This window comes from Pezoporus occidentalis, unplaced genomic scaffold (genome assembly GCF_034315485.1).
Source record: "Pezoporus occidentalis ecotype Australia unplaced genomic scaffold, CSIRO_AGI_Poc_V1 ctg70, whole genome shotgun sequence".
NCBI lineage: Eukaryota > Metazoa > Chordata > Aves > Psittaciformes > Psittacidae > Pezoporus > Pezoporus occidentalis.
Window position 1 is genome coordinate 1,136,045 of NW_026916053.1, and position 27,512 is coordinate 1,163,556.

The 27,512-nt window shown below is 42.1% G+C and overlaps 2 protein-coding genes across 18 annotated transcripts in view; one reads left to right on the forward strand and one right to left on the reverse strand.

Annotated features, from left to right (window-relative positions):
* Nucleotides 1–13,537, forward strand: part of ZMYND8 (zinc finger MYND-type containing 8) — a 51,230-nt gene extending 37,693 nt beyond the window's left edge. For 6 of the 10 annotated variants that reach the window (XM_062642317.1, XM_062642311.1, XM_062642313.1 and 3 more), the window contains exons 14-21: nucleotides 376–879; nucleotides 1,638–2,009; nucleotides 4,037–4,227; nucleotides 5,294–5,374; nucleotides 6,324–6,402; nucleotides 6,947–7,186; nucleotides 7,341–7,498; nucleotides 8,895–13,537. In XM_062642317.1, coding sequence (XP_062498301.1) covers nucleotides 376–879; nucleotides 1,638–2,009; nucleotides 4,037–4,227; nucleotides 5,294–5,374; nucleotides 6,324–6,402; nucleotides 6,947–7,186; nucleotides 7,341–7,498; nucleotides 8,895–9,092 — 1,823 coding nt within the window. In that variant the 3' untranslated portion in view covers nucleotides 9,093–13,537. Of the gene's footprint in view, nucleotides 1–375; nucleotides 880–1,637; nucleotides 2,010–4,036; nucleotides 4,228–5,293; nucleotides 5,375–6,323; nucleotides 6,403–6,946; nucleotides 7,187–7,340; nucleotides 7,499–7,779 lie in introns of all 10 variants that reach the window. The other 4 variants (XR_009969178.1, XM_062642312.1, XM_062642319.1 and 1 more) reach the window with 4 other exon arrangements.
* Nucleotides 13,538–18,070: 4,533 nt separating this feature from the next.
* EYA2 (EYA transcriptional coactivator and phosphatase 2) overlaps nucleotides 18,071–27,512 on the reverse strand; it is a 90,943-nt gene continuing 81,501 nt past the window's right edge. For 7 of the 8 annotated variants that reach the window (XM_062642356.1, XM_062642352.1, XM_062642354.1 and 4 more), the window contains 5 exons: nucleotides 27,273–27,433; nucleotides 26,199–26,313; nucleotides 23,162–23,283; nucleotides 22,214–22,314; nucleotides 18,071–18,945 (listed from right to left, as the gene is read on the reverse strand). In XM_062642356.1, the coding sequence (XP_062498340.1) occupies nucleotides 18,865–18,945; nucleotides 22,214–22,314; nucleotides 23,162–23,283; nucleotides 26,199–26,313; nucleotides 27,273–27,433 (580 nt within the window). In that variant the 3' untranslated portion in view covers nucleotides 18,071–18,864. The remainder of the gene's footprint in view (nucleotides 18,946–22,213; nucleotides 22,315–23,161; nucleotides 23,284–26,198; nucleotides 26,314–27,272; nucleotides 27,434–27,512) is intronic. The other variant, XM_062642349.1, reaches the window with a different exon arrangement.

A 27,512-nucleotide genomic window follows, 5' to 3' on the forward strand; every position in this document is an offset into this window, starting at 1 on the left:
CTGATTCTGCAAACGTGCATGTAAGTGACTTTAAGCAGGTGAAGTGTTACTGAATTTAAGGTGGCTTCTTGTGGATAAAAAGAATTCCTCTTTGTATTTGCCAGCATAGGGTCCTGAGATGAACAAAACAGCTTGCAGGTAGTGGAAAAAAACAGTGAAAGGAGGGCCACTGAATGAAATAAATATGGATTAGAATATGTGGAAGGTAATTCTTGCACGTGCTGGCATTGAGATAATAGGGCACTATTATAGCGTAAGGACTGGCAGTTAAGATAATGGTATGTATATACTTTGTTCCAGTACATAGAGTATTTGTTTCGGTAATGTCAGTCAGTCTGATGTCAGCATGGAATGTACTTTCCTCCCCACAATTAGGAATAAATGAAATATCTGAAGCTGTTTATACTGCAGTAGAACACAGTGACTCTGAAGACTCTGAAAAATCCGACACCAGTGACAGTGAATATAGTGATGAGGATCAGAAATCAAAGAATGATCAAGAAGATGGAGAGGACAAGGAAGGTACAAGAAGTGACAAAGAATCATTGAGCTTGAAAAAAAAAACTAAGCCCCCAGCACAGAATGAAGACAAGGAGGAACTTAAAAGCACAAGTCCAGAAGTGGAGAAAACAGATGACCTGGTCAAAGAAAAGGCAATTTCAGACACTGAAAAAGAATTTTCTGAAAAGGGAAAAAGTTTACAGCATCCTGCAAAAGAAAAACTGAAAGGTAAAGATGAAACGGATTCCCCAACTGTGCATCTAGGACTGGACTCTGATTCAGAGAGTGAACTTGTCATCGATCTAGGAGATGATCATTGTGGCCGTGAAGGAAGGAAAACCAAGAAAGACCCTAAAGAAACTCCTCCTAAACAAGATGGTAGGCCAGAATTCTTTCCTTCCTCCTCTTCTCTAGGGCTGCTATCAAAGTCAGAGTTACCACCTTTATTTTTGCATTGACATAAAAATACATGTACCAAAACAATTTTTATGAATGATTTTTAAATCTTTATGACTAGAAAGAAGTTTTATGAAAGAAAGACTTATGAAAGAAGTTTTCAGTCCCCGTTATAGTTTCTGCTTTAAATAAAACACATTTCTTTGAGTTTCCTTTCAGCAGCTTACAACTATGAATATCAGTGGCACTTGTTCTGTGGCAAATGTAGAATTTATGTTGCAGTTTTTATGACTTTCAATTGAATCTTTAATTTCCATAGATGTCCCAAAATTACAGGTGTAGAAGTTGGAACTTGTAAAACAAAGAAATCGCATACAGTCCCACTGAAATCAGTGTCAGTGCTATTAGTAATAATGTTTTTCTCCTGAAAGAAACTGGGATGACAGGTAACCCAGAACCATCCTAACAAACACTAACCTCTCCTATACTCTTATACCTTCTTCAGGAGATCAGGCTGTGTTTTGAACTTCTTTGTTTTGCTTAATGACTGGTGCTTCTGAATTGCCACCAACTTCAACTACACCAAAATGAGTTTACCTGTAGAATATCAATTACCTTTTGAGGAAAATAATATAAAGTAGGCCAGAAGGTTGCATGTCTGACTCCTGCAAAAATTAAATAGAAAATGATGAGTCCAGTGTGTTGGTGAAAGGCTGGCATTACATTTTATGTTTGTTTAGTTGTAGGTAAAACTCCACCTTCCTCCAGTGCAAGCAGCCAGTCTCTACCGGAAACTCCAGTACTTACCCGCTCTGCAGCCCAGACTCCACCAGCTGGTGTGACAGCCACTACTAGTGCTTCTTCTACTGTTAACGCTCCATCTGCAGCCACTGGAAGCCCTGTGAAGAAGCAGAGGCCTCTGCTGCCGAAGGAAACAGCCCCTGCTGTGCAGCGTGTGGTGTGGAATTCTTCGAATAAATTTCAGACATCTTCTCAGAAATGGCACATGCAGAAGGTGCAGAGACAGCAGCAGCAGCAGAGCCAGCAGTCTCAATCACAGCAACCTCAGTCCTCTCAAGGGACAAGATATCAGACAAGACAAGCAGTTAAAGGTATACACTTTGTAACTCAATGTGCCTGTGATGCCATAATTCCCCAGTAGTGATCTCAGTGCTCCAAGGCTGCCCACCCAGGAATTCTTCTATATAAACAAAATCTCAAAGTGTGGTTCTACTCTGATAAGTGACTTTAAAATACAACAACTTACTCACCATACCTGCTCTTTCTGGTGTGTATTTAGAGTCATATCTCCTTATTTTAATGACAAAAAGTTTGTGTGTGTATCTGTATAAATATTTTTGCCATTCTTAGCCATCACAGATTTGGGAGAATGAACCGGTTTATTTTCTGGATTATATGATGAAACCATTAACTATTCCACTTGCATGATTACCATTATCACCTCCATATCCGCAAATTGGATCCACTTTTATCTGACACAGATAAAGAAGCTGAGCTGTTCAGTTTTTCACAGAGTATAATTTGACAACAATGAAATAACCCAGGCTACATTTGTCTTTGAAATCCCTGTTGCTTAACTCTTAACAATACTTTGATGCTATTTACTGAGCGAACAGTAACATTAGAATGTTTACACAACTGCTTTCTTACCACTCTGTTGCTGGAGGTTTCACTATTAGTAGGCACATGGTAGTATAAACCCATGCTTCTATTGCTTCACTTCACAAAACAGCAATTTAAGTAAATCTAGCTTCATTTGTAATTCCAAGTTAATAAACAGTACTTTTTACTGGTGTGCCTGATGAATAGATGTTCTCTAGTCTGCTAACACTGCTGGCAAGCCAGTACTTTCAGACAGAACAAGGTGTAGGTAATGGGTCACATACAAACCTTTACCAGGGATACATTCCTCTGGTCCCAAACCACTTTTGTGACTGTCATTTAAGAAGTGTTGAAGAAGTGTTATCTTTGTACAGGTAGACTGCCCAGATTTAATACAGAAAGAGTCAGTGAGAAAAATAAATGTGAAACCTGTGAAGCTGTTTTTTTAACAGACTCATACATCAGTATAAAAGCTTGATAATATCGGCTGAAATTTTAACGTTCAGCCTATGAATTTGTTTTAGCAATATATTTACTAATGAGCACATCATAGCAATGTTCCATCCTAAATATCATATTCTAGAAATATATCAAATGAAAATAGAAATTATGGAGATCTCTTACATACTGAATTGGCATAAACAAAAACATGGTACGTAGGTATAAATGTAAATAACTTCCATTTCAGTAATTCCTGTTTTGAGGATATTGGTAATGAAGACATCTTTTATAATATGAATCATTAAAAATAGATTGAAAAGTGTTGTCTGAAAAGGTATTTTTAAAAAATATTAAATTATGCGCTGTTTATTTGAACTGTTGACCAGAGATGAGAAAATTCTTCTTACCCAGTTTGAGTTAAATCTATGAATAACTTCTTTGCTTTAATGGGTTAATCTAAGCTGGCGTTCCTTACTCTTTGGCCAAGCAAGGGCTAATGTTGATCTGGATATGTGTATACTAAACATGTTGCAACACTAATAATAATTAGTAGCATTACTAACAAAAGAATGGGAATAATGACAGGAAGTATTGTATTACTAAAGTAGGCTTTTTTTTTCAGCAGGGGCTCACTAAATCTTTTTTCAAAGGAAAAATAAAAGAAATTCAATAGTATGTTTCTAAAGGATGCCAGAAGAAAATGTCAATGTCTAACTTATGCTCATACGTTCTAACTTATGCTCATGCGTATATTAGTTGGGAGTTCTCCAAATTGAGAGGTTGGGAAGTGGGATGGAAATGTCCCAAAATGGGAGGAATACAGATCTGTGGGAGACTTTTGTATTGGTCAGTCTAAAATAGTAAGTTTCAAAGATGTATTTCCTTCATTACCATTAAACCTTAAAATTATATATATGTTCAGTGGCTGGGCACTGTAAAATTGATTGATTAAATGTCACCATTCTATAGATAATGTCTTTCAACTGGTTAGGTGCACACATTAAAGTTAGAAGTTTGCCTATTGATTTTTAGAATTGTTTATGTTATTTATCTGCTGTATGTTCTCTTTTCTTAGCTGTGCAGCAAAAAGAGATCACCCAGAGCACTTCCACATCCACTATAACCTTGGTTACAAGTACTCAACCTATTTCTATGGTTACCAGTTCTGGATCTGCAAGTACACTTTCTTCCTCAGTTAATACAGACTTGCCAATTGCAACAGCTTCAGCTGATGTGGCTGCAGATATTGCTAAATACACTAGCAAAGTAAGTTCTTGAGCAAGGTTTTCATTGAAATTTTATTTTGAAGTGAACTTTCACATTTTTGCCATTTCAGATTCTGAAATAATGTTATTCTCAGGTTGTCATATGTTGCAAGTTCATTCCACTAGATAGGAACAGCTAGATTTCAACACGAGTGCTGAACCATCTTTTTAGAGTTGGCTGAATGCTGCCCTTCCAAGCCAGAGCATGTATAAGATAGGCTTCAACTGCTCAGACACTTCAGACCCTCTCCTTCTCACATTCTGCCACTGCTGCTGCTTATTTACATTGTATTGTGTTTTGGACAGGTACAGATATCTCCTCAGCATCATCTTTACAGTAAATGTTAATTTTTCCATTTGTGTCCAGTAATACATATGCAAAAATGTACTTAAAACACTTGTTTTAAAACACTTCATCAGATGGTAACTTGTCATAAGTGTGTATTCATGTATTAAGAGAGAAGCTAAGTTGTTAAAGAGAAGATGTGGTGTAATACTTATATGTATATGTAACACATAATAGTGACAGGGAGGGATGGGACATTAGCTTTTCATATACTCTCTTAGATCTTTAAAAAATCAACATGAATGCTATATAAGGAAATAAAGTTGAGTACCCAGGCATTAAAAGCACCAGAATTAATCGTAACTGTCAACTTTCAGTATTCTCACTCAACCATATGGTGTTGGTGGGATTGTCAGTGGTCAGTAAATGCCTTTAAGATTATTATTATTATTATTGTGATTATTATTATTATTATTATAGTTTCCAAAACTCATGGTTGTGTCTTTTTCTGTTTCTAAATTGCATCAATGCCAATTTCTTGCAAAAGAAGGTGGTGAAGCAGCTCACCAGTTGAGGACACTTAAAGATCAGAGTCCTGATCAAAAGTGTTGTGTTCCACCTTCTAAATATTTCTCTAAAAGTAGACCCAGGTAAACAGATATAGACATGGGGCATTGTTGATAGCAATATAAGCTCACATTAGAGTAGGAGAAAGGAAGTGAAAGTGGGTATCTATTTTAATAGATATATCAAAGAATTTATTTTTCATTTTGTCTTTCAGATGATGGATGCCATCAAAGGAACAATGACTGAAATATATAATGATCTGTCAAAAAATACTACTGGAAGTACAATAGCTGAGGTTAGTGTAAGACTGAAAACCAGTATTGCTTGTATGGTAACTTTAAAAGTTACAAAAAGTATTTTTCTATGTAAAAGTACCATATAACTGTACCTACAAAGTGTTAGATATTGAGACTGTGTAGAGATTCTGATTTCTATGCTGTTTCAGAAGTAACGATGGGCTCTGTCAGACAAGCAGGAAACCATTGGGCCCAGTTCCTTAAAGCCTCTGTTGAGGATTTGATTTTGTGTCACCTTGTTTAAAGTCAGAAATGAAGCAGGTTTTGGCAAGTATCGTTTCTTTAAACCATGTGTTTGTCCGCCAGAGGAAGATTTGAATTTACTGCTAGTTCAGGCGCGTATTCCAGTGATGTGATTATGAGTACAGTATTTAATACTTTTTGGATTTTTAATGCAGTGTTATCCATTGCATTTAATTCTCTCCAAAGGTATAACTTAATATCTTTTAAGTGTGTTCAGAGTTAAAGGTGTGATCATTTGTTTGCTTGCTATAATCAAAATCACAGTGTTGAGCAATGATATTTGTATTCCCAATCCACAGTGAATGAAAAACTTGCTTTCCTAAGCCTCATATAGTTAAAAAGAAAACTAATAATATTTATGCTAATAAATGCAAACAAAATGGAGGAAGGAATAGGTTTCTGATTCCCGTCAGAGAAATTTGAGACTTAACTAATTTTAGAGCAAGTTTAACACAAGTGCTTTTTTGTTTTCCAACAATTCTGTACTGTGTATGGTAAGCAAATCTAGCAAACGAATATTTTGAATGCTTTAGACTCTAGTTTGGGGTATGCTATGAATGGTTTTGTCCTCATGTTGATATGAAAGGGCCTTGATGTAAGTGATGATCAGGCTCTTTGCTTGGGGCATCTCTTTCTGTATAATGACTACTTACTATACACCGCACCCTGTTTGTTATTGCTAACTATTAATACTTTAATATTTAGATACGGCGTTTGAGGATTGAGATAGAAAAACTTCAATGGCTACATCAACAGGAGCTCTCAGAAATGAAGCATAATCTAGGTATGAAAATGGCAGCCCAAAATAGTGTGTCAGGTTTTGTCCTAAATAGAAGAAAATCCAAATGCTTGTAATATGTATTGTCTTCATCATATGATACCTGCAAATTGTCCCAGTGAAGGACAGAAAACCTCACATAGTGTGCTGTGCTGATGGTAGAGGACACCTTCTGAGTATGTAAACAAAGTTACCTTAGTTTCCATGTCTTTACCAAAGTATTTTAGCAGCAGCTGCATACATCCTTCTTGTGTTTATGTTGCACCTAGTACACCTGGATTCTGATCCATTGTGGGTCATCTAGAACTAAAGTGTTAAACAAATGGAAGATAAGGGTAAAAACCATGGTGCTGGAGTAAGAAAAGAAGATGGAAGACTTACATTTGTTGAGTCTCTGTTTTTATGAGAACAGGGAGATGCCCAAACTCAGGGAATAATTTGATTTAATTTCATTTTGTCTTTAAACTCATGAAAATTATTGTTTTGCGCCTTGCTCCTTGGGGTGGAAAATACTAAACTCCTCTTCCCTCTTTCTTTGCATTTTGAGTAGAACTGACAATGGCTGAAATGCGTCAGAGTCTAGAACAAGAACGGGATCGTTTGATCGCTGAAGTGAAGAAGCAGCTGGAATTGGAAAAGCAGCAAGCAGTGGATGAAACTAAAAAGAAGCAGTGGTGCGCTAACTGCAAGAAAGAGGCCATTTTTTATTGCTGTTGGAATACTAGCTACTGTGACTATCCCTGCCAACAAGCTCACTGGCCTGAGCACATGAAATCTTGCACACAGTCAGGTAATCTTGCTCTGGGTTGCCTGTTCCACGGCGAAGGGTTAGGGTGGGTGCAACACATCGTGACTCAACATTCTTGACTTGCATGGATGCAACGTGCCTGTAGACTGGTACATGGGAGCTGTGGCTACTTTCTCTTTTTTTCCTTTATTTTTAGCTACTGCAACACAGCAAGAAACAGATACTGAAATTAGCACAGAAACATTAAATAAATCATCCCAGCCCAGTTCAAGTGCGCAGCCTACACCCACAGAAACAGCCAGCACCCCTAAGGAAAAAGAAGGTTCAGCTGATAAAAGCAAAGAGAGTGTTACAGTGAGTATCATTGTGGTCGCTTCCTTCAAAAGCAGTATGTAAGATTTCTCTGAAACCTGCCCCTAAAAGCCTCCCTAGTTCATGAATTAATGATCATTTTGCATATTTCAAAGACTGATTTGGGGAGTGAGATAGGAATTTGTGGGTTTTTTCTTCATCTTGGCAAAAGAAATCTCCTTCTGTCCTCTTTCCCCTTCACTCATTCCTGATAAAACCTTGTGTTGGCTTGACTCATCCTTCCAGCCAAAGGGGACTGGACCTCTTTCTCTCTCTCTCTCCAGGACCCATCAGTGTAGCTTCTGGTCTGGATCTTTCGATACAAGTTGCCTTCTGATAAGCAATACTGACTGCAGCACTTCCAAGCCCTTCTTGCCTGGGGGTTCAGAGGCCAAGCTCAAGACCTGCATTCAAATCAACTTACTTTATCACAACAGACTGCCACTAGGGTACCACAATGTTCCATAACACTGATACAACAATTCACCTGGATCTACAGTTAACGGAGCAGTTACGAAATCCTCCGTAGCATCTACTCTGATAGTATTCAGTAGGCAAGGATGAGCAAATGCTCTAATAAAAGGGACTTAACATTGCATATATAGAAAATGTTTATAGAGAAGATTCTGCTTTATAGGTAGGGCTTGACTATTAGCAATTTCAGCATCGTTTTTCTTCTGCCCTTGCAAGGTTTATTACATGAAAAATTTGGGGGGGGTGGTGTAATCCTTCAAACCCTTACACATGATCCCCCACATCAGTAGGAGCCTTGTTGTATTTTAAAATATTAAAAGCAAACTAATTTTGTAGTATTGTGATTCCAGCATGATGTCTCATTGAGATAGTCCTATAGAATTGGGAAGCATAGTAAACTAGAGAGCTGTGTTCATTTCTTGACACTTTTGCTACTGTCTGGTGTTAGATCTCTGGACTTGACATGTCATCTTAAGGGAGTAACCTGGGAAACGGATTTGTAGAGGGAAAAAGGATGTGCTGTTCCACTTGGATGCTTTGGTTAAGTTAAGCTCTGGCTCAGTCAGTGTTCGTACGCGTTGTTTTGTTTGTGGCAGCACAACCTTTGTATTACTGGGGAAATAGGGGATGGGAGAAAATCAATTACCTAAAACACTTGCCAGGGAATATTCCAGTTACACATATCTGGAATTGCTTTCACGTAGATGTTCTACCTGAAACATCATGCTGTATGCATTGATCATGTTCATAATTCGAATTTTGTTTTATTAACAAAAGCAGTAACCTGTGAATTCATTAAGATGCAAATTTTTAACACAAACAAAAACATCCCACATAAATTTCATATTCTAATAATAATAACAACTAGGTGGAATTTATGTAAAAGCTGAGACTTCTACTGAGGTTGCCTGTGCTGTCTCTGCAGATAGCAACAGGTGTGACAAGCAACCAGCCTATAAAACTGGTCCAGGTACCGCAGACCACCACCTATATTCCAACTACTCAACCCACAATTGTAAGTACAATATCATCATTTCAAGTCTGCAGTAGTAGTGTTCCTGGCATTAAAATTGCTCAGTATTTCTGGGGGGTTGTCTCCGTCTGCTGTTCTATCAAGAGATGAATTCACTGGTATAGTCTCAACTTGCAGTGCAAAATGTCTTATTTTGCTGTGCAACATTCCACCCTTTCATTTCATCATTCACTATTACAAGGATTCAGAAATTGTCATTAAGTATAGTGAAGGCATTGAGGGCAGTCAGACTTCCACTTTACAACATTATTATGTTGGTTATCTCTCTGTTTCATGTATATACTTGGCCACAACATCAGTGTAAATATATAGAATACATTTTAAATATCTTTTAAATATCTTTTTGTCTGTTGTATCCTAAAGAGATTTAATTATTTCTGAGCTATGCTTGGATATTCCTGTGACATCTTAGTAACTCTGAAAGGAAACGTGCATTCATCAGTAGTGTATCTCCCATGCAGCCTTGCACATTAGTGTTATGAAATCATGAGAAATAGCCTTGGAATCAGACTGTTTTTTCCATCAAAGATGTAACCAAGGAGACATGAACTCCCTGGTGTCTCCCCCAGGAGATGGGACACAAGTGATTTCCATTTTTGTCTTTTATGCATCAGAATATCCCATAATTTCAACTGGTCATGTTCTTCAGAGCTCACCTTGGAGTCAGCGTGGCAACTGAGCTGATATCCTTCTTACTAAGAGGCACATGCTGATACTGCCCCAGTAGCTGAACAATATGCTCTGCCTCAGGGCTGGCGTCAGCAGAGAAGCCCACATATAACTTCAGTTCCCTTTCTGACTAAAGTAAGATGATTTATAGAGCAACTATGAACCACTGGAACAGTGTACCTTAATCACACTGTGACCGTGCGGCCTGGTTTGCAATGGAAGTTACTCTGTCTCTCTCCTTGTGCACACCCCACAGCTCCCCCAGCGGCAGGATACATGCCTCTGTGTGTGGATGTATGCATACACGCACATGCACACACACAGGATTTCATAGCCATTAGAGTCCACACAAATGTTACTGCTCTTCGTGGGGATCATGACTTTTCACATTCCTAAGAGCATTTTAACTCCTTTTGTCTCAACTGAGAGCACTGTGCACCTTTGCAGCATTGGCCTGAAGTTGCTTGGACTGAATTACTATAACAACAAGGTTTCATGTGTGTTTTAAATGCAAACATCAAAGACATTAGGCTTTTTTTTGTGAGTAGCTGAGAGGTTGTAAGATCATAAGGTGGTTTTGTGTAATACCCAGAAAAATGGCAGTTCCCTTCATTGGTTTTCTGTAATACCCAAGTGTAATTGAGTTCTGTACAGCATAATTGGAGTGTCTGAAAGGTTTCAGCCTTTATTTGTGCATGTTTAAATCTTTGTACGCATTTTGCATTAGTCTTGCACAGCTACAGACACCTCTGTATTCTAATGCCTGCACGTGCAATTTAAGTAATTTTAAACCTTAGTGCATGTTTAATATGTATGCAAAATGTACATATGTGTAAAACTGGCAGAGGTGGAAAATTTACCTCTCAGGGAATGATCTTAACACACTTAAGGAGTCTCGCACATTCCATGTCCCGATCGCTGTAAGAATGGAAACATTTTCATTGTGTAGTTGTGTATTTAAAAGGTGACTGTGGCAACCTGAATTTCCCCACCTGTAGTACTAACAGTAGCTTACACAGCGGCTTCTTTAGGGTTCAGTTTGCACTTTGTGTCCAGCTAGGAACTTCCTCCTCTGAACAACTTCCCGTGTATCTTCTGGGTACCATTTCCATTGAACCCTCTGTACACATCTGAAATCATTGCAAAATGGCAGTAATCTTTAATTTATTTAGCAAATTGGTTCCATGTTTGTGTGTTATTATTTCTGCAGTTAAAATAATGTAAAAATACAAATTCATCATGTTTGCATTCCAGGGAATGGGATGAGTAGGCTTCTGGAAGGCACAGACTGTCACAAAGGAGCTGATACGCACTCTAGGCTGCAACCCATCTCAGTAGGGATACTCACAGTCCCTGCTGAATACCATCAAGACACTAACGTGGTTTCTTAAAACAGTGTGGGCAAACACTGGGCTTCAGTGAACTTGTATTTCTTCTTCCGTGTTCTCTTTGGAATGTCACACTACCATCAGGGGGAAGATCTGTGCATCCCTTTCAGATTCCTCAGGATCTCACTTCCTGTCTCTTCCAACAACGTATTGTGAACTGAAACGGATGCAGTTGCGCAGCACTGGGATTGTGTCGAAACATACTTGCAGTTTGTATGGTACAGACATTTCTAGACTTTCTCACATTTTTGGAGGAAGGTTATGACACAGACTTGAGATCCAATAAATCCTTTTCCAGATCTTCCAGAGTGACGTGACCTTGACCAGATGGTTTAACATTCTCGTGCCTTTGTCTCTGCATCTGTAGAACCAGTTGCCACCTATAGAGATGTGCTGAAATGTCATTTGTCGAGATGTATAAATCATGATCTGTATGATGGCAGTGAAAAGTTTATTCTATATTAATATTTTTACAGGGTGTGTAAGACAGTTCCCAGTGATGCTGATGTTTTTGCTATTGATTTGTGCAAAAGTTAAGTACTTTTTTGTTCAGATGGATGTTCTTTGTTCACTTCTGTGTAGACTGAATGCATGGGGGAGTTCCTTTTGGGGAAAAATCTTTAAGTAATGTGTAACAAGAATATACTTATAAACGAGGGTATTTTTGTACTCCAGTTTGATTTGTCAGAACTTTTTCAAATGACAAAGGATTTTCTTAGCCCTTTTTCCTCTTCCCATGCATTAGTTTTGGGAAAACACAGAACTGGATGTAACTATGAAAACCGAACTCTCCAAGCACAGACAGAGTGTGTACAGTACCCGTAGGACCACCTGTCCCTGTAGTTATGTAGTAGTAATCCTAATACAGAAAAACTGCTGGCTGCAGGAAAGTAACACACTACTTCCTACCCTGGAATGAGGTAATGCTGCAGTAATAAAGGTATTAATTCATGCACACAATTGGAGCTTGTTCTGGATTTCCCCTGGAAAAGAAATCTCTCTGTGGTCATGTTTGTGACCTGTAACATAACAATGTGTTTCTCTTGGTTTTAATCCACAGACCATTCCTGTAGCGGTAAGTCCTTCTGCTGGGACAGTGGCAATGCGAACTGGAGTTCAGTATGTTCAGACCACAATGCCAGTCCAAGTACGAAGAGTCTAACTGCTAACAAGAAGTCCATACAATTGTTGGAATAAATAGATCTAATAGAAATGTGAAAAATAAACACAGTTCTTTGGATTAACCTCAAAGGTTCAGACTTTAGCTTTGTATATGTGTACAAAGCAGTAACTACACTACATTAATGTAAAGCATTAGCGCTGGCTTAGAAAAGCTGAGGACAGGTAAGATCCCTATTAAATCTATGCTTCTTTTGTAAATAATGTACAATTTGTGGATGTCATTAGAGTACCATCTCCTTTTTATATTTGTATTGACTTTAACTTATAAAGAGTGTTTGGAGTTGGAAAAGGAAGGTTTAAAACAGCTGTATCACAAGCTGACGCTGAAAACTGGTCTTGGGAAACTGCCGTTACGCATCAAATAATATGATCATGAGAGCTGAACAATTTGATTTGCATTTGGATTGAAAACAATTTCTGCACTTTGAAACTCTTGTAGAATTTCTTTAAGCAACCAAGTGATGAAAAGAGTCTTTTTTCAGTTACTTGTATTGGGCACATTACAACATTTCTAATCTGTGGACCTGAAATACATAAAGATTTACATTGTTTTTTACAATGAGCAGTCCATTAAGATTTGTATAGTTTACAGATTAAGTTGAAATCTCATTCAGTCTAGTATCAGAAAAGTTGGAAGGTGTGATGATGCCAGCTGGGTGTAACGCAGTGTCTGATCATCGATAGCAAAGATTGAAAACTTTGTTCCTATGCTTCATAGTTCAGTTTTCTTTTTGTACAAATCCTCCCAAAGGACTTTGGGCAAGAACCAGGTGCGGAGAAAAACATGGATGGGGAAAGGCAGGCAAAGGACTTTTGATGCTGGGCCAGAGCATGTATTATTTATATGATGGGATTTATGTTTTTATGTAAGCATGAAGCAGTACAGTATGAGAGAAAGTAACCCATGAAAATGCCGTCTGTTACACTTATACTGTAGTACCATTTTGTATGTTGTGTAAAACGAAAGCATTGAACAAAGCAAAGGTGATGTATGTATATGAGAAAATTAATTGTATGATATCATTCCAGTACATTCTGTTGTACATTTTAGTCATGTTGATTTCTCCCATTGTTTATAAAAAGAATGCGGTTTGTACAGTCTCCAGCTAGAACCCACATTATAGGGAAAAAATATTAGAAGAAAACAAGCGAGAACAGACTGTTGGTGACTTGCAGTTGTGTCAGAAATAGCCTAGCTGGCCTTATTTGTGAAGCATAATTGCTTTTAGCATATGGAAGTATTTTTTCACATTTTCTTTGTATAAAATTTGTATTAAACTTAAATATCTTTTTTGACAGTTGTGTTTCTTTGTGACTCAGGCAGGTGGCACACACAATGCCCGCTGGGTTCCTCCCACTTTCCAAGAAACGTCACCATTCCTTTATTAAACTGTTTTAGAAAACTGGTTTGTGTTCCAGCTCCGTTCCAGTCCGAGTGAATGTTCAGTTCTGCAGCCTGCAGATCCTCCATAGCTTCACTTGTGTTGGCACCTTCGAGCCTAAGCTGCATTGGGCAGTCAGTAAACAGAAGCCATTGATGTACAAACCTCAGTGACATCCATGTTCTGTCAGTTTTAACAGCTGCAAAGGCCAGTGCTCGCTGTGTCACATCTGTTCACTCTCTGGTTGGAGTTGCACCAACACACGTTGTCTTGTCGGGTGTATTTGTGGGTTAGAAATGGGGATTTCGGTGGTGGGTATGGTTGTAGCCCTCTAAGAGGGCATGAGCTGGGTGAAGCTGTTGTGTGTGTCTGAATCATCTGCTGGAAGAAACAGGGACATAAGGAAATTGTTGACTTTAGAATCCTACTGTGAATGTTAGTTTCTGCTCCTGTAGTTACCTTGTTACATGCTCTTGTAAACCAGCTAATGTTCCAACAAAGAAAAGCCCAAATCTTGAAAGCTTGGAATGATGTCTTGGCCTTCCCTATGTAAAGTGAATCCTGGTATCACTGAAACAAGCTCTTCTGTCAGGAGGAAAAAGGAAAGAGATGGCCAAGTCAGAAATTGTTATAGGAAACCACATGGCTTTTGGGAGCCTGTTCCAACCGGTTGGTTGCTTGGTTTTATGGGCATTGGTTTTTCTATAAAGAGTTGTTTTCTTTCCTTGTGTAAAATAACAGGTGAGCAAATCCTAGTAAAGATTTATATAAATATATAGTTATAATTCCCAACAAGAGTTACCAGGTCAAGATCCAAGGTACCATCTTGAACCTTGGGTGGCATGGTTTAGTGTGAGGTGTCCGTGCCCATGGCAGGGGGTTGGAACTGGATGATCTTAAGGTCCTTTCCAACCCTAACCATTCTATGAGTCTATGTTCTGGTGACTGTAGTTTTTGTGTATTTTTGCTAGTCATGGTACAAAGTTAACTGTGGTTTTGAGGATTGTTTTTGTGTTAAGTGAAGGAAGAATGCATCTCTGGCTTGGACATCATGGGAGGAGATGACAGTGATGTGAATTTAAAAGATTGGCTGCAACTTTATTTAATATATGATTGAACACTTTGACTATGCATAAGCTGCATCCATCATTTGTGTCTAGAGTCTCCCTCTTCCCTGTGGAGTGTGTCCCTTCTTTATTTTGGAACCAAGTTTGGCAAAATACCCTGCGCTGGGGCTGGAATTTTTACCTCTGATGGTGCAGGTTCCTCAGTTGGGATACCAGGCTCAGTCCTGGGCTGTGAGTGGATGGTCGTCCTTTTGTTGTCTGGCTGCATGGAGGGATGCGGTGATGGGGTATGGAGTTGATCGGGGCAGGGGTAGCTCACTGTCCACAATTAAAAGCCCCTTTGGCCACATCCCATCCTGGGGAGACTTGTTTCCCCCCTTCAGCTGCAGGCACAGGATCTCCTTTGGGTTTGTATCCTCTATTATAACCACCTGAAAGGCATGTGGGTTATCACTGCTGATTGCTCTGGTTTTGGAGGCAGAATTAACTTGGAGTTTGAGCACAGAAATCTCTGTATTATTATCTTCCATTGTCGTTCGAGCCTTCAGGAAGGAGGGCAGGTGGGTGCTGGTGTTCCTCATCTGGGCCCGTCAACTCCAAAGTTTTGCCAAACGGTGGCAGCATTTTCCCAGCTTTAGCGTAACTTGGGCAGGCAGGAGCCCTGCAGCACTGGGGTGCTGTGAGGCTTAGCGTTAGCATCGAACGGTTTGCTCTGGATGGAGTTCACCACAGCAGCCTGGCGCTGGTGGAGTTTGAGGAGCCAGGCAGAGATGGTCAGAGCAGTGCAGGCACACGCGCTGCGGAGCGGCTGCTGCGCTCAGGTGGGAGCGTTGTGGCTGGTCTCTGCATGCAGGGTGAGCTGTGCTCTCACCTTGTGCTAGTGCTCACTGAATCAGCTGCTCAGTGCTTGAATCACAGAAATGGAAGTGGTTAAGTTGTAGAGGAGCACGGAGCAGCCAAGAGGAATGCAGTCCATCCGGAGCCACAGACTCCAAGTTCCTCCTCGGTGCAGGTCTGTCAGGGCAGAGGGGTGACATGGGTTCTGATGTGTGTGTTCAGCTGTACCCTGAATGTAGCACTTGATCCATTACAGAGGTGGAAATATGGGACTAAAGTCCCTCAGAACAGTTACCCTTTCTCTAGGAATCTGGAGTCTAGTTCATAAAACAGTTGTGGCGCTGCACCTCAACTCAAAGAGCTTTAGAAACACGGAGATTTTTTGCTCTCTTCCCTTTTAAAGACACATTTTACACAAACCACCACTCGGCTAGTTGCCCAGTGTTAGCGCTGCTGTGCTCACCTTGGCTGTCAGTGGTGCACCTCATAGGATAATGGCCAAATGTGGAGAATCTGGGCTGGTTTGGTCAGAGGGCTGTGACTGCAGGGTTTTGAAGTGCACCTCATGAGCTACAGCTGGCTGGGGAAGGAAGAAGGCACTTGGGGCAGGAATGGGACAGCTGTATTCCTGCTTTGTGCAGCTTACAGTAGCCCTGCAGCCTCTGGGAGGTCAGGCAGGGGAGCCAGAGGAAAGACTCCCTATAGGAAATGGGCAAACCAGTGAGCCTGCGACATGTTCTTCCACCCCCAGTGATGGGTGTATTTTTGCCAACTGTTTCTCTGCAGTTTCCCGGCTGTGTTCTGTTGTTGCATCTGAACTGTTCAAAGCTGGGCTAGGGCAAAGGGGGATTTTTGTACAAGCTGTTTCCAGACACAGCCTCAGATCCAGGTTCTGGTTTAACACAGCAAATAGAAATTCGAAGACCAGACCCAAGAAACGTGTCCCTTTCGGAGTCATCTCAATGGCTTCTGCGATTGGTAAGAGCTACGCTTACTTTGTGTTGCACTCCATGACTTCCCAGGCAGTTGACAGCAGATGGGTGCAGAGACCCCAAGGGCAAGGTTAAGGTGGGGTGGGGTGTTTTGTTTCAGCCCTTCAGCTGAGGGGGATGCCGGGATGAGCGGGGGTACGGTGTGACTCGGCGTCAGGCTTTGGCCAGAGGAGCGGTTGTGCGGGCGCAGGGTGGCTCCCAGGAGGTAGGTGCAGGAGCTGCTGCTCGCACCTGCTGAGCTGTGAGACCTGCCAGAGCTTTACACCAGACCCAAGCACTGGCAGAAGGGGAATCTGGTAACGAGCATGAACACAGCGTTGCAGAGTAAAAGAAATCAGCTTTTTAAAACTACCGGTTACTGAAAAAACCATTCAACACATTCAGGAAAAGCTTCAGGGAAAAAATAAATCAGTACTCGGACAATTGACTCAAGGCAGGTGTCAAAACTGGAATTTCAAGGAGCAGCAATGAGGTGACTGACAGGGTGCTGACCACTGAAGTTGTGCTTTCTCAGGAGTCTCCATCCCTGGCATTTGTTCCTCTTTCAAAGGTTTTATTTAGCTGAGTGCTTATCTTGCAAGCATCAGTCAGTTCTGCATTGAGTTTGGTTTCCTGGACTTGTGTTAAAACTTCCCATTTGTGACAGTCCTACAGCTGGAAAACCTTGAAGGAAAAATTCTGCTCCATGTGCTTCTCAGCAAGCAGCACCTCTGCTAGAAACACCCCATCTTGGTTGGTACTCGGCCTGGCAAGCAGCTCTTTGCCAATGCCGCCAGAGCAGGTATGAGAGGATGGTTTTGGTCATGCCTGCTCCTGGCAAGTGCAGCTGACAAGTTTTATGGCTGCTACCTTCTGAGCCAAAGACTGAGATCAGATTATTTTGATTTTCTATTTTAGTTTGGCAGAAAATCCCCTCTGAGTTCTAGCAATGAATCTGGTTCTTGAGGTGAATGTTCTTTGGACGTTCAGAGCATCACTTGGGCTGTGTAACGCTTGTGTCACACTCGTGACTTGTGCAACCCCCCCTTGTTTGATCTTGATTCACACATGAGAGAGAAGGGATTGTACTACTTGCCTCATCTCTCTCCAGCACCTTGCTTCAGTGGGACTCAGATCCTTCCCCATCAAGCAAGGATGAGCAGTTTTGAAAGCAAATGAGATTCATCCAGGCCCACAGAATCGCAATGTTCTGACAGCAGAAGGAACTGGTCAGCTGAGCAGAAATCCTAAAGCTGAAGCTTACTTGTAGATGCATTTATTTACAAAAAAATAAATATGCACAGCTGCATTATTTGTTTGCCCTTTACCTTCCTTTGCAGGACAAGTCAGATTCACCAAGTGGCCCATTCTCTCCTGCAGGCACAGTCACCGGCTCTCTTCAGTCTTTGCCCCACCAACAGATGAGAGTTGCTGGCCACAGACTCCAGTTTGCCCCCGAGGGGCTCTGTTCAGAGCCTACCCTCACCTTGCAACAGGGAGGATGTATCCTCCATACACCTCTAGGTCCAGGAGCGGCTGGAGAGAAGGGAAGGCAGGTAAGCTAGTCCCCCAAAATGTAAACATGTTTTTATTTAATGCCTTTCACTCATCACAAGGTACTTTTTTTCCCCTACCCCCAGCTCCCCAAACCGAGATGGCAGCATAAGGCACCGTGTAGACACATGCACAGTCCACATACCATCTATGTAAGATTTAAAAACACAGCTATAGTTCTTACCAAGGACCATGTGTCCTTATTATTCATGTACACAATATGATTCTCCCCAGAGTACGCTCTGGAGAAATGAACTATTAATTTAGAATGGTAAGACTTTCCCCACCCACCCACCCCAAAAAGCCAAATGAAAACCACAGGTACAGAGCTGAATACCAGAGTAATGAGATTAGTTCATAAATTAAAAAAATACAAAAAAAAAAAAAAGAGAAATCAACCATTTCACTCTCTTCAGAAGGTCCCATTGATGGATGTCCTGTGCAGAGACTCATTTCTTGTGTCCTCTTCCCCCTTCAAAAGCAAGAAGACTGACAAGTAGACCCAAGTCTCACAGCGTTTGGTGCTGATGGTAAAACGGCAGTCACAGCTCTATGCATCCATTAACCATTCAACTGCAGGTTTCCCCCAGTGAGTTATCTGAAGGCTTTTCCTCTGTCCAAAGGAAGAAGGACTTGATACAATGTTCTTTGGCTGCAAGTTCTCAAAGGCTTCCACTGAAAGGGTTCTCCTTCAAAAACCAGAACAACTGCAGTTGCTGTGGGATTTTTGTACTAGGAAAGTTTCGAGGAATAGGTGGAACCGATGCCATAGTTTGAAGCCCTCACAGTTCTAAGATGTTGGGGGGGGTCTGCTACAAATATTCAAGTTCCAAGGCGTGCCGCAGAGCTTCCAGGTCCGCGTGACAAGAGATTCTCCAGAATGGCATGTTGTGCTAGAGTGAAACCAAAAGAGGGCATTTTTTGGTTTCTGTTTAATACTGAGATCAAAGCAACTTTCTTAGTTTGCACACTCAGGAACAAGCTTAGTACTTGGGCCAGCGGCTTGTCAGGAAGGCAGGCAGGGGAAGTCTCTATTTGGTGATGTACTTTCTATGCAGAGAGGAAGACAGACCCTCCACAATTTAGGAGTGCCCTGCTTCAGGGATGCTGGAGGATGCAGGGACTTTGTGACAGTACTAGCTACTAAACTTTACTCTCCTGTTCTTTTTTAACATGGATTAATTAGGAATGTTTCTAGAATTGCAGTAGTTCTAGAGGTTCAGGTGAACCTCACCAGAGAAAGCTGTTGTCAGTGTTTCACAGACTCAATGATAAATACCATAAAAGGAAGTTATTAAATTTATAAAAATGTAAACAAAAGAATAAAATCCCACACAGCCAAAATGCTTCCTAAGAATTCCCTGTGCAAGTTAACTGGAAGAGCAGGTCATATCCCCTTTCTTGTAAATGTAGGAACTGGCATCATTGCTCAGATCAATTATTCACTGCTGCCTCAGAGAAAGGTGTGATAGGCAGGGACCTGAGGTGGGAAGTGTAATCTGGCAAGGTATGAACAACTCTTTGAAAGCATGATAACAACACAATTCTGCAGTCATTAGCAATGGATTAAACCCCTGTAATAGCTTGCAAAGAGATAACATGAAAATAATTAGAACTTGCTTTTAGATGTTACATAAGACTTCTCTCGCAGTGTTCTGGTGAGCCTGGAGTTTGAGCTGGATTTGTTTCTCCTCCAAAATAGTTAAAGCAGTTTTACTTTAGATCAAAGACACAGCTCATTTCTGCACTTAGATCTTCTAACAGCATTTGAGATTGGGATTTTCTCACCTTCCTCCCAAAATACGCATCTCTGTACAGTCCGTGATGTGTGTGCAGTAACAGATGTATAGAAAGCTTTAACTGACAGAGCTTACTGCCCTTCCAGCATGGCAATAAAACTTCTGAGTATTTCATCGCTGTAAAAAATGCCACTGTAGATGTGCTGCTTCTGGATAAATACTCTGGACAAAGAATTAGAGAATATATACTTCCTAGCAAGTGATTCTGCTGATGGGAGCTGTGCCTTTCCCGTGGGTGCCCCTTTTGCCTGTGTGAAAACCTCCAGTGCTTCCAGAAGTTTATTTTAGTGTCTATTTACACTTCTCTAATGTTTAAATACAACTCAAGCTTCCCTTTGCTATGCTGCCTATCAGTAAACAAATGTTTCCTTCAAGCTATTGATCCGTGTGTAGACAGCAAGCAAACACATCTGAAGTGACTGGACTCCATTACTTTGCAATTTCACTTTATGGGGAAAAGTTATTTCCTTCTCCCTCTGGCTGCTCTGGTTGTTATTAAACCCCTTCTTGCATTATCTTTTTCTTTCTTAACCAAGAAGAAGACTTGGCCTTTCAGCCCCTCCCGTTGTTCAGCATTTACAGATTTATCACTCATCAGACAGGTGAAGAAAAGCAACCCACTAAAATGGAGATATTATCAGTGCTGTCGGCAAAACAGTGAAAGGCTCTGCCTGCCCCCCCTTTTTGTGTGTGTGTAAAGCTCAGGTGTGTAGAAGCCTTGACTAATGATTGTCATCAATCAAAGGAGGTGACAGCCCAGCAAAGAATGTGCTCTGCTAATGGGAGAGCTGCTTAGGCCAGGAGACACAAGCAAGAGGGCTCTTGAAATCCTGGCATAGAGGATTGTTGAACCTTACCACTTCTTCATAGAGCCAGAGTGCCCTCGAAGCCTTTGATGCAGTCATGTTCACTGACCCACTGCCTTTGAAGTACGGCACTGGGCTGTCAAAAGCAGCAGGCTATTATCACTTCATTCATGCATTTTGGACTCTTCTCTGACAAGTCCTTAACCCTTCACGAACTAGAGAACCAGCTGCAGATTTAGCTAGCTTTACAAGGTGGGTACAGGTATTGTTGCTTCCATTGTGCCTATTAAAAATTAACTAGTTTGCTGCAGGTAGGACTCATGCAGTCAGTTCTTGCACCTCAACTCATGTGCAATGCTCCTGAAGCAAATGCAGCTCAATCCCATTTCTGCAGGCACATCAGGAGCGCAAGACCTAGGATGCACAAAGACATCTTGCAAATAATGCTTGCCATTAACAAATTGTATTCCTGTCCCTGTAAAACCAAATAAATGGAGATTTCAGGCAGGTTTCTGCTGGAAACAAAAACTTTGGCTGTCCAGTTCTAATGTTGTACAACCCAGCTGATAGGTACCTGACTGTTTTCCTTCAGGCCTTTGATTGTTGCTCTCCATGTTTCCAAGGCTCCTACACTGATACTCCGCAGAAGGTACTCCTTGCTCTATCTCTGGCTATGAACCCCCAGTTACTGTAAGCAGACTGCAAGCTTTGGTGTTCTCAAATTTTGCTTTTATCTTTTCCAGGCTCTGGGGTTCCAGCTTTTCTCCTCTTACAGTCTACACAAAGCAAAGAAGCTTCAACTGGTATCTAAAACTCCAGTTCTCATTTCCCAATGACGGGATACTAATGACTCGAGGACTCAACTGGAAGCACAGGTTAGACCTTTTAATTCTTTCTAAGGCTATGAATGCCAGCAGGCCACATCTCTGCAGTGAGCATGAAATACTACTGAGGGCTTGTTACTGCTGATCATGCTGCTTTTGTAGTTTCTGTTCTACTTTGTATTCAGTACATCTTCCCAATCTCACTGTGCCTGTGAAATTAATCACATTGATCCACAGATCACTGATAAAGACAGCAATGCAGTACTAGTTCTTTTGTTCACTCTAAAGATGTTACACCCTATGATCTCCATGAGTCATAAATATAAACACATGCATGTATCGATGCATATTAGAATTAGTAATTGAAAACTAATTCCAATGATTCGGAACTTACAGAAGCAACATATGGAGATCAGAAATTCGCCTGCTTGCGGATCTGAGATCACACATTGGAGTTTTCCTTCTCATATGTTTAAAGCCATCTTTATTAAGTAAAGAATGATTCCATGAACATGTGACACAGCAACTACGTGAGAAACAGCATCAGCTGCCAAAGTGGGGAGGATTTACTGTATGAAATTCCTCCTAAGGTTTTGAGTATTTTGCATATTAAAAACTGAGACCAATTGCAAACTGTTTCAAATGGAGGGAGCTTCATTAAATGCTTAAGTAAAGAAAGGGTCATTGAAATGAAAACTTGGAAGAATCCAGCATGACATCCACAAACTGTACCTTTTTTGCTCCCTGCTCCTCTTCAACACCATCTCCTATTACAATGTACACGGCTTTCCTTCCAAACCTTTGCATTATTCTTTCAAAACAGCTCTCTTTCCCTAAGTAACAGAAGAGAAGACATTTTTTATCTAAGCACATACAGCAGGGCTGTATTCATACATTCAGGTGCTGGAACTGCAGCTGTGACTTAACTAAACTTGCTGCTATTTTCCTTGCTTTCTTTTGGAATTAGAACCTAACTGAATCTCCATCTGAGAGGGACTGTCTATATCTCAAGGCAGTTACTAGCATTTTCTTTATCAGCCAAGGACTTTCAGGTGCTGCCAGTTTTCTGTAAGCTGTGAGATTTTGATGCACTGCTTAGACCTGCAGTTGTTTGACTGATGTGACACTCAAGAGCCCTCTTCTCTTCATTCTGGTTGCAGTCAAAATCTGAAAATGCAAACCTCAGAGGTTCTAACACTTATACCAGAAAGAACAGAACGCAACAAAAGCCCCAAGCCAACCCTGCCAGTATTTCTTACTCGCACAGCTTCAAGCTCACCCAGCACACTTGACCCCTCTGCAAGAGTAAGAGGATCCAAACAGTGTTCCTGTATGTAACAGGTCCAAGCAGACTTCCTTCCTCCTAGCTGGGTGCAGTTGAACATCCCACACCACCCAGGGTGGTGGGTATTTTTCAGGCTCATTCCCCCATGGAAACTCTTTGGAAGACTTTGATTTTTTTTTTTCCTTTTTGTTCTTTCCCCCCAAGTCTGTACTGGCTGAACTGTGGGCAATCAGGATGTGAATTATAAGTATATATTTAGCTCCATATATAAACATGGAGCTAGAAAAAAACCTCGTACATTGTTTGTTGTAATAGCGTTGGATGGAAGTTCCTGACTTGACTTAGGACAAAACCTCAGTATATTTTTGGTGAGGCCTACATTAGTTTGCTCTTACCTGTTTTTGTTGCACTGTAAATGTTTTCAATGGGGAAGACAGTGCCCAGTCCATAGAGAAGCACTTTAGCAAGAGCTGGTATAAGCTGAGTTGTTGTGACCAACACATTCACACAGTTAGGCCTGGAAAACAAAAGTTAGTAGAAGTAGTAGTCTGTGTTTCTCTCTTTTACTCTAGTCTGAAAGATCACAGTATCACAGTATCACAGTATGCTGGAGATTGGAAGGGACCTCAAAAGATCATCTAGTCCAATCCCCCTGCCAGAGCAGGAACACCTAGATAACGTTACACAGGAATGTGTCCAGGCGGGCTTTGAATGTCTCCAGGGAAGGAGACTCCACAACCTCCCTGGGCAGCCTGTTCCAGTGTTCCGTCACCCTCACTGAGAAGAAGTTCCTTCTCAAGTTTAAGTGGAACCTCTTGTGTTCCAGTTTGCACCCATTACCCCTTGTCCTATCATTGTTTGCCACTGAGTAGAGCCTGGCTCCATCCTCGTGACACTCCCCCTTTATATATTTATAGACACTTATAAGGTCACCCCTCAGTCTCCTCTTCTCTAAACTATAAAGACCCAGCTCCCTCAGTCTTTCCTCATAAGGGAGATGCTCCACTCCCTTAATCATCTTGGTTGCCCTGCGCTGGACTCTCTCCAGCAGCTCCCTGTCCTTCTTGAACTGAGGGGCCCAGAACTGGACACAATATTCCAGATGGGGTCTCACCAGGGCAGAGTAGAGGGGAAGGAGGACCTCTCTCGACCTACTAACCACCGCCCTTCTAATACACCCCAGGATGCCATTGGCCTTCTTAGCCACAAGGGCACAGTGTTGGCTCATGGTCATCCTGTCGTCCACTAGGACCCCCAGGTCCCTCTCCCCTACACTGCTCTCTAGCAGGTCGTTCCCCAACCTATACTGGAACCTGAGGTTGTTCCTGCCCAGATGCAGGACTCTACACTTTCCCTTGTTATATTTCATCCCGTTATTCCCTGCCCAACTCTCCAGCCTGTCCAGGTCTCGCTGGATGGCAGCACAGCCTTCTGGCGTGTCAGCCACTCCTCCCAGCTTAGTGTCATCAGCAAACTTGCTGATAGTACACTCAATTCCCTCATCTAAATCATTGATGAATATATTAAATAATACTGGTCCCAGTACTGACCCTTGAGGCACTCCACTAGTTACAGGCCTCCAACTAGACTCAGCCCCATAGACTACAACTCTCTGGCTTCTCTCCTTCAGCCAGTTCGCAGTCCACCTCACTACCTGGTCATCCAGTCCACACTTCCTCAATTTAGCCGTGAGGATGCTGTGAGAGACTGTGTCAAAGGCTTTGCTGAAGTCAAGGTAGACCACATCCACCGCTCTGCCATCATCCACCCACCGTGTTATTTCCTCATAAAAGGCTAAGAGATTGGTCAAACATGATTTCCCCCTGGTGAAGCCATGTTGACTGCCCCTCATAACCCTCTTATCCTTGATATGCTTTAAGATGGCACCAAGGACAAGGTGTTCCATCACTTTCCCAGGGATGGAGGTGAGGCTGACCGGTCTATAGTTACCCGGGTCCTCCTTCTTGCCCTTTTTGAAGACCGGAGTGACATTTGCCTTCCTCCAGTCCTCAGGCACCTCTCCCGTTTCCCAAGACTTGGTAAAGATGATGGCGAGTGGTCTAGCAATGACTTCCGCCAGTTCCCTCAGCACCCGCGGGTGCATCCCATCTGGACCCATGGATTTATGGACGTCCAGATTGCTCAACTGATCTCTAACCCATTCCTCATCGACTAAGGCAAGTCGCTCCGTCGACCTGACTTCATCTAAGGTCTCAGGGGTATAGGGCTCTTCAGGACTGCCTGCAGCAGAGTAGACAGAGACAAAGAAGGCATTCAGTAACTCTGCCATCTCTGCATCTTCTGTCACCAGGGCACCCATCCCGTTCATCAGTGGGCCTACATGCCTCTGGTGTTAGTTTTGTCTGCCATGTACTTGAAAAAGCTCTTTTTGCTGTCCTTGACCCTTCTTGCCAGGTTTAATTCTAAGGAAGCCTTAGTCCTCCTAGCTGCCTTCCTACATCCCCTAGCAGCAGCCTTATATTCCTCCCAAGTGGCCAGCCCCTCCTTCCATGACCTGTAAACTCTCCTCTTCCACTTGAGCATACCCAGCAATTCCCTATTTAGCCACACAGGTCTCTTGGCCCTCTTCCTTGACTTCCTACGTGTCGGGATGCTCCGATCTTGAGCACGGAAAAAGCAGTCCTTGAATGTCAACCAACTATCTTGGGCCCCTTTTCCTTCAAGCAGCCTTGCCCATGGGATTTTCCCTAGCAATTGCTTGAAAAGGCCAAAGTTTGCCCTGCTAAAGTCCAGGGTTGCAATTCTACTTGGTATCCTACTAGTCCTACCACACAAGATCCTGAACTTCACCATCTCGTGGTCGCTGCAACCAAGGCAGCCCTCTACCCTTACTGCTTCAACCAGACCCTCCTTGTTAGTGAGGATGAGATCAAGATGGTAGGAAGAAAACCTGTCTTCCCACTGGAAGTTCCCAAGCCCCTGGGAGATTATGCAGCTAGAGGCAGATGATGTGAGTACTGATAATGTCTCTGAGCAGCTTAGTAGAATGAAAAAACATAAAACAAACTAGTAGCAGTGATGTAGCCTTACTGCATGCATGCCAGGAGCTGTTTTGTGGGAATTTAAACACTATGTAGTAGTGTCTGTGCTTTGAGTGAACATGTTCAGGGATAGAAAGACCCTTTTCTCCCTTTCCTACTCTTTTGTAAATCTGCTCATATGAAAAGTGTGCCACAGATGAGGCAGCCAAGGAAAGGCAATAAAAGAACTACTTCTTTTGCTCAGGTCACCATCTCAAGCTCATCCCAACCCTTCGTTATTCAGGTTTGCCAAACATACGTAGACCAGGCTTCCACAGATTTGGCCAGCAAAGTCACTATAAATGTGTCTTGATTTGTTTAGAGGGGGAAATAAAGGGAACTAAAGGAGATCCTGGATCAAGCCTGTAGGCAATTCTTTAGTTGTTCTTACCGGGAATGTATCAAATTCAGCGCCTTCAGAGCATGTGTGAGCCAGAGATCAGTCAGCGCTTCCAGTTCTGCTCTTAACTGCAGCCAGGTTTCCCTCTTAGGAGCTCCTATTAAACCTGTAAGCAGGGAAAGCATCTTTGCAGAAGCACAGAAAGGGAGCTGCATGGCTTTGTATGTAGAATGCCAAGGGGCTTCTGTCCGCGTTCTGAACCCTCACTCTCCCACTGTCCTTATCTCTGGTGCAGGCTGATCCCTTTGCCCACTGCCACACCACTCCAAGGCTGCCCTGAAGGACACAAAGCCTGACTGCAGCTCAGCTTCCTTCCTCTCCAGCAGAATGGTATCAGTCACCCACAGGCTGCAGGGCCTCATTAGAACTTCCATGGGAAGTGAGCAAGGGATGCAAGAGCTGTGTGCAGTAGGCAGTGGCCTGAGCTGAGAGGCACCTGAAGCCAGGATGGTTTTGTTTCTCCTGAAAAGCTACGCAGCACTTCCAGCACATGTGGGTAGGCTTCTCCAACCAAAACAAGCCCCTGGCTGTGGCGACAGAGACCTGAGTTTTGCGTCTTTCTCTTTCTAGTCAGAGGCCTGGCACTGATGTCCTAAAAGGTAAGCAGAGCAGCCTATTGAGAGAACTGTCTGGAGAGGAAGGAAGATATCTGGTGCTATTGTTTTGGGGGAGTTGAAAACAAGTAGTTATGATACAAGAATGCCTTCAGACAGAGATCACCCACATGTTCTCTGAAAACAAAAGGCATATTTGATTTTGAACTGTTTGCTTGCTTACTAAGCTTTCTGGAAAATTGGAGGTCACTTTCCTGCCTAAGAAATTACAAAATAAAGCCCCACACTTCAACTTAAGTCCCTCTTGAATCACTAAACCAGGTATTTTAGCACATCTCCTGCAAATCCTATGCAGAACCTTCTTTAAGGATGACTGCTGAAACAGTTGCTCAGCTCTGTTAAATACTCTTATCAGGATGCTTGCTACACCTCCTCCAGAGATGTCCCTAGCAGGGTCAGAAGTATTTGAGGAGTTGAAAGGCAAACTTGATGCCTGGCCAGAGACACTTACCCCCTACATTGTTTTTGTAGGTGTTGTACATCTCTTTGACCCGACGGTAGCGGAATGCTAATTTCCTCATCCAGTCAACTCCCCCATGCACACCGGAGCCCAGACACAGATTTGTGCTGGCAGCAGAACTGTGAAAGCCATCCGCAGAGAAGTTATATGTGCTAGGAAAGGAAGGAGGGAAGGGGAGAGGTCAGTACATTGCAGTCTATACAGTGCCAGCAGGGAGTGGAAGCAGTTGAA